Raw genomic sequence first — 16,493 nt, 5'->3', positions numbered from 1 at the left:
GTTCTCAATTCCAAAATTCTAGGGTCTCCACTGAACTTTAAGTTTCTCACTCACAGACTCACATTCTACCTCTCAGATGCACAGAGCCTGACCTTCTAGTACATATTCCAAAATCTAGGCAGAGGCCTTCTTAACCTCAGAACTCTTGCATTCTGCATGAACCTAAAATTAATGCCATGTAGATGATGACTATTTCTGCTGCAACTGGAGTAGTAGCCAGGTTTTCTTCTCTCTTGGCTGTAGTGATGGAGTGCTCTGGTTGGTGATCTCTCTGACCCTAATTCTGATAGGCATATTTTCTATGCTGTCACCATTCTGAAATCCGGTGTGGTCTCTGTATCCATTCTGGAGTATGGTTCTCTGAGGCTTTCTTCTCAAATCAAATTCTTTATTTTTGCAGTTTTGAGGTTTCAAAGGTTGGAGACTTTCTGCTTCTTGTGATGCCCTTAGGCAGTCTTTATTATTCTACAATTCTTTGTCATTAATGGAAATCTCCTCAGCTCTTTCTTTAGAACCCATAGCTTTATAGAGCTTCTTGTTTTGCAAAACTTCCAACATTATAAATCATGCTTGTTTCTATGCTCTTGAGTCTCAACATAAATCTGACTAAAATCCCCTAACAATAGCCATGCCAGTGCCACAACATTTGACTGCCTTGAATTTTCTATTTCAAGATAAATCAGTCTTCCATGCTTAATTTCATCTCAGGCAGTCTCTGCACATGTATAACATATAAATAAACTTTCTGCCTAACCATAACACACATTATCTTTAGTCTAACAACCAATGTAGTCCTTGTTCCCTGGAGAAATTTCCCCAGCTTTGTCTTTTATTTCTTTAAATGTGTTATTTATTTGGTACAGGGTCTTGTGATGAGTTTGGGCTCATAGTGGTCCTCCTGACTCAGCCTCCCCAGCACCGTGATTGCAGACATGCACCACCATGCCCAGTCCCAATTGTCGTCTCTGTGCACCCTGGGGCAGGTCCGGTGTTCGAACTTCTGATCCCTGTGCATACTTGAAGGCCCTTTAATATGCTGAGCTATTTTTACCAGCGTTAAAGCTTAATTTATAAAGAGTGTAATAGTAATAAAACCACAAAATCTGTATATAAGCCCAGCTAGATAGCTCAGTGGACTAAAGTACCTGCTTAGGCAGAATGCAGTGGCTAATCTTCCATCCCAGGCATGCTCTGTCAGCCACATCCACAGGGCGCGCTGAGATGGTGATTAAGACTGGGCGTGGTAGTTGCCACCTGTAATCCCAGCAATTGGGAAGCTGAAAACAGGAGGATCACTATGAGTCCTGTTTGTGTAGTAGACTCTGTAGACCCTCTATTAAATACATAAAATATTAGAGTCCATATATATGTATAATACCAATACAAAGAATATTCAACCATGGATTTTGTATTCTCCCATTACTAAGAATTATATAAAATAGTTTCATGAACTGCTACCATCTGTGCTGTACAATCATTCATTTAACTCCTACAAAAATATCATCTTTCAATTTTTAACATTCAAAAAAATGTTTTCAGGATAATAGTCTTGTTCCTACCAAGAGATGTATAAACACCTGCATAACAAGAAAATACCAAATACCTACACTCAAAATTAACTAGCAGAAATACTGATTTTTTTAGAAGACTTATTTAGGTTTTCATAATATTTCAAAATTCAATAAGCATTCATATCCTAATTTGTTTATCCATATGTTAGCAATAACAAAGGATATCATAATGTAACTGCATATGAATATCCTATAGAATTTTCAAAAGATTATGAGCTCCATTGCGATAAATCTATTGCACTTGCACAAATAAAACTATTTCAGATTTTGATATATTCACATCCCTATGAAATTACATACATATAAGTAGACAGTCCTTTAGTCCAGCAGCTGAATTCAAGTTTTCTCTGGGTCTTACAGACAACAGATTCACACAGAGATGTCTCTTCTTATAAAGAGAGCAAAATACCACGCGCACTATCACTTCATCCAGAAATGCTTCCCCTGAGCAATGCTGCTGCACTTGCAGGAAATATAATTTTTCCAATCTGTAGAAAAGTGTTACTTTATTAAATTGTTGTGTTTGTTAAAGTTGATGGCATGAATTCCATAGAAACTCAAGAAACCTGATTATTAATTACAGCAAACAGAACTACCCATGTCTTAGAGTTAAATTTATTGGATAATGAATCATGTATTGCTAAGTCACATATTTGCTATTTCTCTTCATGACATAAGAAATAATGACACAGGATTTATAATGTATAATTCCCAGCAAAGCATATCATCTTGACTTCAAATGCCACATTTGCCTTTGGAAGCGTTAAAGATTGGAGAAAGACTTGTGATCCTTGTTACATTATGTTTTGAGTCTACAGTTTTGATGTCTAAGTGCACAGTTGAGTGAGTGCTCATACAGCAAAACACTCACTGAACTAGGGCTAATGCCTGGGGACAGTTCATGTGTGTTGAAATCACAGCACATATGGCTGGTTTCTTCACTTCTTGCATGTCCAAGATGACAATTTTAAATTAAACTCGCTGAGACCTCATACCTAACTGATGGGAGACTGGCACCTGCAGAGATGCCAGAAGAAGAATAACAATTAGGAACATGATTTCTTGGAAAATATCACAATAGAACAACTTGAGGTCTAATCTCCAAAAACAACCAATAATATAAGGAAAAACTTTCTATCCTCAAATCATGGTCTGTTGGTTTAAGGAAGGATAATAGAAGAGATAGATATGATTCAAATAAATGAGTTGGTATATGTGTTTTTTTAGATAGTGGGATGAATTCCAGCCTTTCAGACCAATAAATGGAACTTGTAAAAAATATTTTCAGAATTCATGGTCTTCAATGCAGACAATTTTGATATTCATGCAGTTTAACAATTTTCAGTTGATACCTGAACTCACAAAGAGAGATGAGTAATGTTTATTTCTGAAGATCTTGGTTCAAGTACAGAGAAAGCCTAGTTCAACTTTATGAAAATTCTGTGTATTACAGACTCCAGTAACTTAATCATTACGATGTTTTTTACAACAGGAATTGGAAAAGATAAAATAGATGTAGGACTGTCCTATGTATCTACAAATATTAATGAAATATTGACCAAAATACACAGCACACCAATCATGACACGCAATGTTTTGTGTGTCAAATATTTAAATACTATAGCCTCTACGTATGTTAAGAAGGAAGTCAATTAAAAATTGGAGACAATATATCTCAGACAATATTCCCCACGTGTTTAAATTTAAAAAAATAACCAAGCTATGTCAGTTTAAAATATTATATTTTTTATCTCTGGTGAATTAATTTTTTTTGTAAAATAACTGCAAAAAATGTAAAATTCCAAGGAAAATGTCATGTTAATATCACTTTAACCATTTGTAGACTTTACTGATGTTTAAATTTATCACTCCTTATGGGTCAGTCAGATACCTCTGTGGACTAAAGGGCCTGCTTCAGCAGAGAGCAGTGGTTGGGGTTCAATCCCCTGCATGTCATGCAGAACCTATCGCTGGGCCACACTGAGGTGGCAATGGAAACTAGACATGGTGGTGCGTGCCTGAAATTCTAACACTTGGGAGGCTGAAAACAGCAGGATCACTGTGAGCCCAGTATAGGTAGTGAAACCCTGTACACCCTGCCTTAAATTTAGAAAAGAATTTACTTCTTTCTGATTTTTTTAATTGTGAAGAATTATTCCTCTGCAAGTGCAACATGCTAGGCAGCATTAGAAGATATTATATTTAGTGTCATGAAACAAAATAGTAAGATGGGTATTTCAAATACATATGTGATCTACAATTATTTTTTGGAATACTCAGAAAAGAAAAAAAAATCAGTATATTTATAGAGTATTTTCTAGCGACAAAATGTATTGGAAATTTAGAAATTCATTTTTTAAATAGAGAGGATAAATGAGAATTAAAACAAATAATTACAAGTAATACAGAATTTCACTTAATAAAGTACTATGGATTTAATAGCATTTATTGCAACACATAGTGTTGTCTTCCAATCAGTTATTCATATTGTCAGATATATGCATATAATATTAGAAGAAAAAAATGAAAGAAAAAAGAAATGTATAAGAAATTAAGAAGAGAAAAAGTATAAAGAATTGAAAAAGGAGACAAAACAAAGTAGTATCTGCTCCTTTCCATAGGTGAGCAGAAATGCACAGTAAGATATCCAAGCCATCCTCCTTACATACATAGATAAATCTCTTTCTCCCACTCCCTCCTCTGTTCTTCTCACCTCAGTAACTCCTCCTTTCGAATAAGTTCATTCTCTTTTCCTAGGATCTATTGTGCCCTTCATATTTCATTTTTATCTTTCAGGTTCTCACACTAAGGAGACAAGACAATGTTTGCACACGTGGGCCTGATTTATTTCACTTAAGAGTATGTTCTCTATATGCATCCATTTACTGACAAAAGACTCAAATTTATCTTGTTTTATACCTGAATAATACTCCATTGTGTAAAGATACCTTGCCTTCTTTATCCATTTCTCAGTTGATGGGTACCTGGGTTGTTTCCAGGATTTAGCTATGGGAAATTGCACTGCTATAAGCATGAGTACACATTTATCAATATGGTATATGGTTTTTAGTTCTTCTGGAAAGATGCCTAGGAGGTGGGGTGGATAGTTTGGTTTCAACATGCCAATGGCTAAAACTAGACCCAAATCTATCACCATGCACAAACTACAATCAAAACGGATCAAAGATTTAAATACTAAAATAAAAACACTAAGTCTTCTGGAGGAAAATGAAAATAAAAATCTTAAAGACAGGTGTAGGATAGTGAGTTCATGAATAAAAACCAAACTACACAGGAAATACTTCTAAGAACCAACAACTAGGATCTCATCTTTTTCAAAAGTTTCTACACCTCAAAACAAATTTCTAACAAAGTTAAAGGAAAACCCACAAACTGGGGAAAAATATAGTGGACTGTCCCTCCCACAAAGGCTTTCTATCTAGGACATATAAAGAATCTAAAAAAATCTTGCCCACAAAATTGGAAGACTCTATCCAAAAAAAAGGGGATCTGTGATGAATATACACTTCTCAGAGGAAAAAATACAAATGGAAATTAAATATATGGAAAAATGTTCATCATTGGTCATTTGAGAAATGCAAATTAAAACAAGAATTAAATACCATCTTACCCCAAAAGAATGGTAACATCAAGAAGTCAGCAAATAAGAAATGCTGGCGGGGCTGTGGAGAAAACAAATTTCTTCTCCACTGTTGGTGGCAGTGGAGACTAGTACAATCACTGTGGAAATCACTGTGAAGTTTCCCTTAAAAGCAGGAATTGGAGATCTTGTACAAATTCATTTGTTTGTGCTTTTAAAATGTCTTTATTAGTATACATCTTCAGTACATTGTGCAAACATTCCCTAAGTGGAACGTGGTGTACACAACATATCTCATTATTTTTTTTTCATCTCCTCCTCCATAGCTCCCTTCAAACCTTGATCTCTTTCCTATTTACAATCACTCCTCTCTCTAGCTCAAATCATTTAAATTCTGTTTTCAAGTTTATGTATAATTAGTTTTTCCCGTATAATTCAAAAAATATGTGAACCTTGGTTTTGTGGCAAACATGAAAAAACTCGTATGAAATAAAGCAAGTCGATAGTTTTAATTATATCACATAAATTGATAGTTGAAACTAAACATTTCAACCAAATAAATGACATAAATCTTCCTAACCAATTCCAATAGCCTTAAAAATATATGTAAGATTTTTATAAAAATTCACATATTATATGTTCTCTATTTTTCAGTTTTTAGAGCTGAAGAAAACTTTAGCATACTGAAATTATCACTCATGACTTTCTGGAAGAATGGAATCTTAATTTAAAATAAGTAAAACAAGTCCAATTTTGTTTCCTTATCCAGATCTTCCTCATGGCACTTTTCATCTCTGCATTTCTCAAGGTATAGATAAGGGGATTCAACATAGGGGTGATTACCGTGTAAAACACAGTCAAGGATTTATCAATAGGTAATGTACAGGGAGGTCTCACATATATAAAAATGCAAGGAACAAAAAACAGGATGACCACTGCGATGTGGGAGCCACAGGTGGATAAGGTCTTACGTCTCCCTTCATGACTCAGGTTCTTAATGGATTGCAGAATGACCCCATAGGAGATCAACAAGATTGTAAAGATGGCCACAGAGATCACCCCATCATCAGCTAGCACCGTGAGGCCCACAACATAGGTGTCCGTGCAGGCAAGTTTTATTAAGGGGTATATGTCACACAGAAAGTGGTCAATGACATTGGGACCACAGAAAGGAAGGTTGTAAACAAAAAGAACATGTGGGGTAGCATGCAAAAGACCTCCAAGCCAGGTCAAGAGCACAAGCATAGCACACCGCTGTTTGTTCATGATAGTCATATAATGCAAGGGTTTGAAGATGGCCACGTAGCGGTCATAGGCCATGACAACCAGGAGTATTTCATCAACACCACCAAATAAGTGACCTACAAATAACTGTGCCATGCAAGCTTTGAAGGAAATAGTTCTTTTTTTATAAAGTAAGTCTTTAATCAACTTTGGGGTAACTGTAGTGGAATAAACAGCATCCATAAAAGATAAGTAGCCAAGAAAGAAGAACATTGGGGCATCCAAGGCTGGGCTGAGCACCACAGTCAGGACAATGAGTAGGTTGCCTGCCATTGTCATCATGTAGATTAGCAAGAACACAGCAAATAATATTTTCTGACCCTGTGTGCTCTGAGTGAGGCCCAAGAGCACAAACTCAGTCACGTTGTTCTGTTGCTCCATATTTCCTTCTGTGTGTCCTAGTCTTTCTGCTGAGCACAAAATTCTCTGCACATAGAATTAGGGTGACTTGTGGATTTGAAGACAGTAGGTTTATTCATTTATTTGTAGGCATTGTCATTTTTTAATGTTCCAATCTTTCAGAGTTTTTTCAATTTCAATTTGATGGTAGCCAGGTGCCATACTGTAGAGGAAAGGTGCTGGATTTGAAGAACTGCTGGGCTATGGAAAGAAACAATCCTGTAAATGTCCTACCAATGTGCTCTGAAACTGTCTCATTGCTTTTTTTCTCAATTAAATTAATTTGAAAAGTAAAAAAGAAAGCAGAAGTCTTTTGCCTGACTTTTACAATTGCTTATAAATTTTTTCTTCCTAATTTGATATTCATTTATTTTTTTCTTTCTTCTTCCATTTTTATGTGCATATATCAGGTAATATGAATAACTGTTTCGAAGATAGCACTATATATCACAGTAAAATACTTTGAAATTCATATTACTTTGTTAAGTAAAAAATCTGTATCACTTGTCATTTTTTCTGTTTTAATTCTAACTTGTAATCTCTTTAAATATAATATTTCTTGAAAGAATGTGGTTATATTCAATAGCATGTCCCATCTTGCATAACTATATCTATTAATCTGAGCACAGATTTCATGATAATAATAGACAATGTATCAATCACTATTAATTAGCTCTTCTTGTTTTGAAAATCTGTAACATATGTATTGTTACATGTTACCCTGTTTCTTTCTTTGCTTTTGTTTTTACTTTTCAAGATAAAAGAAAATTATAATAAAGTTCAAAAAACTAATTGGAGACATGTGTTGGAAAGGATTTCTTATTAAAATATTGACACTATAACAGCTTTGTTTCTATTAGGAAATGAAAATATTCGCACATAGAATTGACTGCACATGCTAAAATAAGAATCAATTAGATTTAATTTAGAAATGGTAAAACAAACCTTATATTTGTTTCAAGTTCATGAAGGAGAGATGACTTTCTACAATCCTGTAGTAGATTCATTTATTTAGTTAATAATATACACCTCAAACACACACACTTCTCAGTGGACTGTTTTTAAACATTAGTAAATCATAACATAAACAGAAAAAGTATTTGGAGTATGAGATTATGTTTTAGGCAACATAAAAAATTCCTATCTAAAATATACAGAAGGTTTTACGAAATTAATAAATGAAATACAAATCAACAGCAAAGTGGACAGATGATATACACAGGTAATGAAAGAAAAACTATATTCACAAGACCAGTAAACATAAGATGCTTCCATTCACCTCTGAGGAGAAAATGGTCAAGGAAAATATACAAATAACACTGCATAGATATTATATATTAATTGTGATACAGATTTAAGAATGATTAGAGAAAATTTAAAGGGTTTTTTTTTTCGTTTAATTTTATAATTTTTGGGACACAATTTCACAATCTCTTGTGAAGTTTAAATCCACACACCATTCTTAACAATATCATTCTTTGCAAAGTATTGTATGGAAATTAAAGCCTTAGTACATAAGTATACATGCAAAACGCGTTTTTTGGTGTAATTTTAATAGCATTTCTAATGTTTACAATTTAAATTGGATAGTGATAAAGAATGGGTAAACATATAAAATCTCTTAAAAGTAAAATATCATTTATGAGTCAATTTTAATTATATCATTTGTCTTAGTGAAATTTTACAAGTAACCAACAGTAAGCAGACAACTATGTATGACAAGGTATTATTATTAGACATCCATAAAGATAGTTTATACCTATCCACTTATTAATGTATTACTCTATGTGAACATGAGTAATAAGGAAGTAGTTAGATCGGTTGCATTCCTGGTGCTCATTTTTTCTATTCAGACAAGTAGGACTGAAGTTTGTGATTTATACCTTGGTTATGTTCTAGATATGATGGAATTAAAATGGTAGAAGGGGTACAATTATGGAAGGCTAAAGTAAGAATGAGAAGAGGAAGTGGACGATGAGGAGAAGTAGGAGGAAGAGAAAGAAGAGAAGGCAACATGAGGAGAGAGAAGAACTTACTGACAGACACAGAAGCAGAAGGAACTGTCACAATGATAATGGAAAATATACTATAAATAGGTCAGTATTCACCAGCCCTTTACATTTTTAAGTGGTCCTACTACTAAGAGTTACTCTTAAATCTTTGTTAAATTTTCCTCCACTATAATTAATAAATTATGCCCTTCTACTTCTACTTACACAAGGATTTTCTGCCTGCCTCTCTAAGTCTCATAACTCTGCTCTTGCACAACTCTTAATAATACGAAATCCTCTAATGTCACTTCCATTTCCTAATTCGTGAATTTTTCTTCCCTTCACAAGTTTCTCTCTTTTTATCAGTTTTTGCCATTCTGTCTACATATTTATACAATATGTTGGCATGTTGGAACAGTCTCCTTTGCCCTAACATCTGTTAGAAACAGGCAGCCTGCCTCACTTCTCAGTGTTTTGTTGATGAACTTTTCCACTATGTTGAGTCTAGAGGTGTATGTAAGTCCTCCTTGACTTTCACACCATTCCTGTGATAAGAAGGATTAGCTTGCTTAATTGAGACTTACTGGCAGTTCTTGAAAATTACACAATCACTTTCTAAAGAGCAAACCTCATCCTTTAATGTTCAACATCTACACAGTCTCTAGAAGAATACTTTGCTGATCTTATGAAGATATTTGCAAGTACCTGAACTCTAAATGTCTCCCTTAAAGTCACACTTCAAAATTAAATTTAAGAAGACTTATGTTAGGGGAATGCTTTTTTGACATTTATAATATCAAAATGTTCAAGAAGAATATTAAAGCCTGGACTCAATATACACATATTTTTCTAAGGATAGAAGGCCCTTTAATTAACAAAATCACATAGACTTTTACAAAGAATATAAGTACCCATGTAACCACTGTATTATAACAATATATGTAAATCCTAGTCCAGAATCTCAAAGGAAATACCCCTCCTGACTTACTTGCTTAAGGAGTTGGCTGCTTAATAGTTCAGATTTTGGAACTCTTCTCATATTCATTTATGGTACTGAAACATGCATGGATGCCATCTCTGAAAATGCAAAGAGCAGAGTAACATATACCTCTCATTGCTTCCACCTCCAGATGCTTCCCTTCTTTGCATATTTGCAAAAGGATTGATTCAGTGGATTTGAAGAGAAGAAATGATATTTTTTTAAACTGTGGATTTAAAAATAATCTGTCAAGAATTTCTGGTAATTACTTGATATCTAGATTTGGTAATAAACAATCTTGAAATATGCATTGCTTGGCAATTTGGACTAAACAGCAGCAATAGGAAAATTCATTTTGAGGTAAAATAACAAATTTGAGTTCAAAAATTCAAGAAAGACAGTTTTACTTTCCACTTGTGCTTCAAAGCTGCCAAAGGGAAATAATGAAAGTATTGGTAAAACCAGCCAAATGTACTATTTTGACAGTACATACCATACATAAATTTAAGGTTGACTAAGTATGGGGATGACATTTAAGCCCTGCTTTTTAACAATTTGAGTTTATCTACTCCTAAGAATACAATACTCCGTGTAGTATTACAAATGAACACTCCTTGTGGTTAGAGAAATGCCAGTAGACACTTTATCTGTACTATAACCTGTGTTTTTGAACTGATCCTTTGTTGAATCTCTATAGTGGTTTTTTCATAATTAAACTCAATGGGACCTCGGTCATAATTTTAAGTGGACAATATGCAGCTGAATAGATGCCCAAATAGGAATAACTATCTAAAACTTGATTTCCAAAGGCATATCCTTTGGGGAAATGTCGTTATTGAACATCTTGAGGTCAAGTCATCAAAAAGAGAATAGCCAGTTTGTGCAGAATTGAAATATATAACAACTCTTTTATTAAGAACACAATATACGGTTGTTGAGTAGAATAGTAAGGTGGATGAATATAATAAAAATATAAGTAATATATGCAAGTATGAATCAGTTTTTAATAATCTCATTTTTTAAAAATTAATAGTAGGTAATTAAAAGTATAGTTTTAAAAGATCATACCTTAAGAAAATATATCAATGCAATGAGTAATATTGTTTAGTCAATATTTTTTCACTTAATATCAGAATCACCGGGATGGACGTTTATTTTGAGAACAAGCCATTGAAAAGTTGATTCATGTGCTGATATATTCTGTTTCATCAGTCAGTTAAATGTTCTGAACATAGCACAGTATTAAACAGATAAATGGATAGAATGTGCATTAAAAGAGAAATATGGAACAGACAACACATCAGAGCTTATTGATATTCAAGTCACTGGTGTATTTATACTTCATTGGCTGAGGAATCTAAATGTACAGAGTCAGGTGCTAGTCTGGATGCTCCAAGGACAGGGCCATTTTTGATGCTACAGCCATCGCATTATAAAGTTACTCACTGAAAGAACAACTCATTTAAGGACTCTCTCTCTATTAGTTGGAAGTGTATGGTTTCATTCCATGTTTTGAAATAAAATGCTAATAAATGTGTGAATGATTGTGAGGATTTTGCTGCTCTATAGAGATCAACAAAAGCCTTGAGATAGAACATCTTGATGTATGTCCAATGAAGTCAACCTATTAAGATTGATCAATACAAGGTGCAGTTTGAAGTGAAGAAAATATATGGGATTGACAAATGCTAAGGTTTTCCAGCAGTAAATACAGTGATAAATTTGTGCTCTAGGATGAAGGGATTCTCTTTCTAAGCCCACCGTTCTAAGAAACAAGCATTAAGCAGAATGAATGTTGGAAAGGAACAATGTTATAGAACATGTTCTCCTGGATATTACTTTATTTTTTTCCTTAACTTTATTGAGAAAAAATATAGCAATGAGACAGTTTCAAACCAAATTGGTAGGACAGTTTCAATAATTAACACATTGCATTCATTCTTCCTAGTGGTTAATTGCTGTACAAGATGCGGACTTGATGTCCTATTTATAAACAACATTAGAACAAATCCCTCTATTCCTTAAGAGAATGTAATTATATTTCTATCCTAACCACTTTGAATACACAGATACAAAATGGGCACTCATCTGTATCCCCCTTTTTGTTAAGTTCAATTATTTAAGTATTATAGGTGTGTAAACTCAGCAAAATATTCTGAAAGACTTCACTAGTCCATAATAGTATTGGGTTTTCTGCTTCACTGGCAATGTCAGAAATTGTTGACCTGAGTCCCCTACAGCTCAACATAAAACCATGGTTTTACTTCTTTTTCTCCCCATAATTTTACTGAGAAACAAACAGCAATGGGACCGTTTCATACCAAATTGGAAGGTCAGTTTCAATAATTACATCCTATTTACAAAACCATTAGAACAAATCCCTCTATTCATTAAGAGAATGTAACTATATATCTATACTAACCACTTTGAATACACAGATATAAAATGGACATTCATCTGTATCCCCTTTTTATTAAGTTCCATCATTTAAGTATGAGAGGTGTGTAAACTCAGCAAAATATTCTAAAAGAGTTCAGTGGTCCATAATAGTATTGGGTCTTCCGCTTCACTGGCAATGTCATACATTGTTGACCTGAGTCCCCTACAGCTCAACATAACATAACACCATTGCTTTACTTCTTATACTTCGTTTTTATACTTTTTCTGCTGAAGGGTTAAAACCAAGATAAAGCGGGACATTTCCAGGAAGAGTTGTAGCTTTTGGTCTGATAAGGTCAGTGAAATCCCCTCAGGATTTATCCTGAGATCCTGTATCTCAGATTGTAGAACTTTTGTCAGTGTCAGCCATGTGGATGAGTCACAGTCATTGCTTGGCCAATGTGCTTTCTGTGAAAGCCTGATACAATGTTTTCTCTCCATGTGACTCTCCTTAGGCACACTCTACACCATCAATCACTTTCCTCTTTGGCCTCATAATCTCCTTGATCAGAAAATTTGGGACACTATAGAGTTACATGTTGTTACAGTACAAGTTCTCATATGTCCTGAGTCTTAATTGACCTTGGAAGCCTAGGGCCAAAATGTTGGCTTTCCTTGCGGCCCTCCTTTTTCTCTAATTTTGGTCTGCAAACTTAGGTTCTTAACCATCAAGAAGACAAGCTTATTGTTATTACCATACAACCCTGGCTGTTAAGCTTAACCTCACTATCTGTCAGAATATTAAAAATCTTAGGCATAACATGGAACAGGTATTTTTCATGAAGAATTGATGTGTTAAACTTTAAGTCCCTGTAGAATGAGATGAAAAAATATTTAAAGATTAAAATATATTTTTTTAAAATATGCATAAATAATTATATACTTCTTAAGTTTACACACAAGTCCAAAAATCCATCCATATACAACCCACAAGCGGGACAGTGCCACTATATTTCTTTTCTATCTCTTGCCTTCATTCACCACCCCCTTCTTTTTGAAAAGTCATCTATCTGAGAGACAGCACAGCACCAACTGGTATATCATGACAAACAGCCCATATTCAGAAGATCAGAATGACAGGTACTCCAAGCAAGAAACTACTATTGCAGATTACCATCTGCAGTGCAGTTGGTTAGTTCACAGGTATCAGTTTATATATTTAGTCAGGCGAGAATCTTTCCAATTAATTGGTAGATTAAAAAATCTTCTGGAGATTCTCAGGTTCATTGCCTTGCCCATCTACTACATGTTACTGTATGGCTTGACATTGTCATGTTTCCTAGCTCTTGTCCTTTCCCTCTCTTGATTAGTTAGTCCTTGAGATCCTGCTTTCCTTTTACTTGTATGATACCTTTCTATTTGTATTTCTCCTTTTGAGTTCTTATACTCGGGAAACTATATGATATTTACATATGTGTATCGGTTTCACTTTACTTGTGAGTATATGTTCAAGTGGCATCCACTTCAATATAAAGGCTTCGAGTTTATCATTCTTTATAGCTAAGTAATACTCCATTGTGTAGAAATACCACATCTTTTTCAGCCATTCGTCAGCTGATGGGCATTTTGGTTGTTTCCAAGATTTGGCTATCACAAATTGTGCTGCTATAAACATAGGCACACATATATCCCTATAGTATGATGTTTTCACATTCTCTGGGAAAATTCCCAGTAGATGAATCACTGGCTTAAATGGGATTTCCAGTCCAACTTTTCTAAGGAGTCTCCACACGAATCTCCATAACGGTTGCACCAGTCTACATTCCCACCAGCAGTGGATAAGGGTTCCTTTTTCCCCACATCCTCTCCAACATTTGCTGTTGGGTAATTTCTCTTTTTTTAATTTTATTGATAAACAGATAGCAATGAGACAGTTTCAAATCAAATCAGACATACGGTTTCAACAAATAACACACTGCATATATTTTTCTTAGTGGTTAATTGCTGTACAAGATGAGGATTTGAGATCCTATTTACAAACACCATTAGAACAAACCATTCTATTCCTTAGGAGAATGCAACTATATATCTATCCTAACCACTTTGAATACACAGATACAAAATGGACATTCATCGATATACCCCATTTTTTCTAAGTTCCATTATTGAATATTATAGGTGGGTAAACTCAGCAAAATATTATAAAAGAGTCCAGTAGCCCATAATAGCAGTGAGTCTTCTGTTTAACTGGCAATGTCAGAAATTATTGACCTGAGTCCCCCACAGCTCAACATAACAACATGGCTTTACTTCCTATATTTCGTCTTCATACTTTTCTTCTGGATGGTTAAGACCAAGGTACAGCATGTCCTGTGCAACAAGAGTTGTAGCTTTTTGGTCTGAGAAGGTCAGTGAAATCCCCTCAGGATTTTTCATGAGATCAAGTACCTCAGATTGTAGAAACTTTGTCAGTGTCAGCCATGTGGATGAGTCACGGCCATTGCTTGGCCAATGTGCTCTCTGTGAAAGCCTGAGATAGTGTTTTCTCCCCATGTGACTCTCCTTAGGAACACTCTACGTCATTGATCATTTTCCTCTTTGGCTCCATAATATTCTTGATCAGAAAATTTGGGACACTACCGAGGTACATGATGTTACAGTACATGTTCTCATATGTCCTGAGTCTTAATTGACCTTAGAAGGTTAGGGCCAATATGTTGGCTTTCCCTGTAGCCGTTCTTTTTCTCTAATTTTTTCTGCAAACTTAGGTTGTTAATCATCCAGAAGACAAGCTTATTGTTATTATCAAATAATTTAGGCTATGAAGCTTAACCTCACTATCTCACTGCATTTCAAACATCTTAGGCATAATAAGGAACAGGTATTTTTCATCAAGTATTGATATGTTGAACTTTAAGTCCCTACATAATATGATAAAAAACATTTAAAAATTAGATTATATTTTAAAAATAGAATAAAGAATTCTATAGTTCTCATGTTTTCACATAAGTTCAAAAATCTCACCATATACAACTTTGAAGCAGGACAGTCCCACAATGTTCCTTTTTCTGTCTCTTCTTTCATTCACCACCCCTTCTTCTTGAGCATCCTCCTACCTGAGAGACGTCATAGCAGCAACTGGCATGTCATAACAAGCAGTCATATTCAGAATACCAGAATAGCAGGCACTCCAAACATGAAACTACTATTACAAATTACCATCTGCAGTGCAGTAGTTTAGTTCACAGTTATCATTATAAAGAGTTAATCAGGGTAAGAATTTTTCGAATTATCTACTAGATTAAATAAAAACTTTCTGAATATTCTGAGGATCATTGCCTTGCTCATCTTTTACATATAACTGTATGACTTGACATAGTCATGTTTCCTAGCTCTTCTCCTTTCCCTCTCTTGAATAGTTAGTCCTTGAGATCCTTCTTTCCTTTTAATTGTATTACATCTTTTTATTTGTATTTCTCCTTTTGAGTTCTTATACTAGGGAGACTATGCGATATTTACACATGTGTGTCTGGTTTATTTCACTTATGAGTATATGTTCAAGAGGCATCCACTTCAATATAAAGGCTTTGAGTTTATCATTCTTAACAGGTGAATAATACTCCATTGTGTAAAAATACCACATCTTTTTCAACCATTCCTCAGGTGATGGGTATCTTGGTTGTTTCCAAGATTTGGCTATCACAAATTGTGCTGGTATAAACAGAGGTGCACATATATCTCTATGATATGATGATTTCACATCCTCTGGGAAAATTCCCAGTAGAGGAATAGCTGGTTTAAAGGGGATTTCTAGATCAAATTTTTAAGGAGTCTCTATGCTGATTTCCATCACGGTTGCACCAGTCTACATTCCCACCAGCAGGGGAGAAGGGTTCCTTTCTCCCCACTCCCTCTCCAACATTTGCTGTTGGCTGATTTCTTTATGATAGCCATTCTCCCTGTGGTGAGATGATATCTCAACGTGGTTTTAATTTGCATTTCACGGATGGATAGTGATGTGGAGCATTTTTTCATATATTTATTCACCTGTCTAATTTCTTACTCTGAGAAGTGTGTGTTCATCTTGGATGTCTATTTCTGGATTGCGTCTTTAAATTTTGGAGCCCTAGTGTTTTTTAGTTCTTTATAGATTCTAGAGAGCAGACCATTGTCTGAGCATTCATTTGTCATGATTTTTCCAAATTTGTGGGTTGCCTTTTCACTTTGTTGGTAATTTCTTTTGACGTTAAAAAACTTCTCAGTAAGAGCAGTTCCCATTGATTAATTCT

General features: G+C 34.6%; 1 protein-coding gene across 1 annotated transcript; it reads right to left on the bottom strand.

The window, feature by feature from the left end:
• Window positions 1-5,925: 5,925 nt before the first annotated feature.
• LOC101588753 (olfactory receptor 4A15-like) lies at window positions 5,926-6,852 on the bottom strand (the record flags this gene model as incomplete). The annotated part of the gene is made up of 1 exon (XM_004648113.3): window positions 5,926-6,852. A coding segment is annotated over exon 1 (912 nt), but the record flags the coding sequence as incomplete, so codon positions are not given.
• Window positions 6,853-16,493: the final 9,641 nt, after the last annotated feature.

The sequence above is a fragment of the Octodon degus genome, unplaced genomic scaffold (genome assembly GCF_000260255.1).
Source record: "Octodon degus isolate 3935 unplaced genomic scaffold, OctDeg1.0 scaffold00354, whole genome shotgun sequence".
In the NCBI taxonomy this organism is placed as follows: domain Eukaryota; kingdom Metazoa; phylum Chordata; class Mammalia; order Rodentia; family Octodontidae; genus Octodon; species Octodon degus.
Note: the sequence above shows the minus strand (reverse complement) of the source record. Positions and strands in the feature narration are given on the sequence as shown.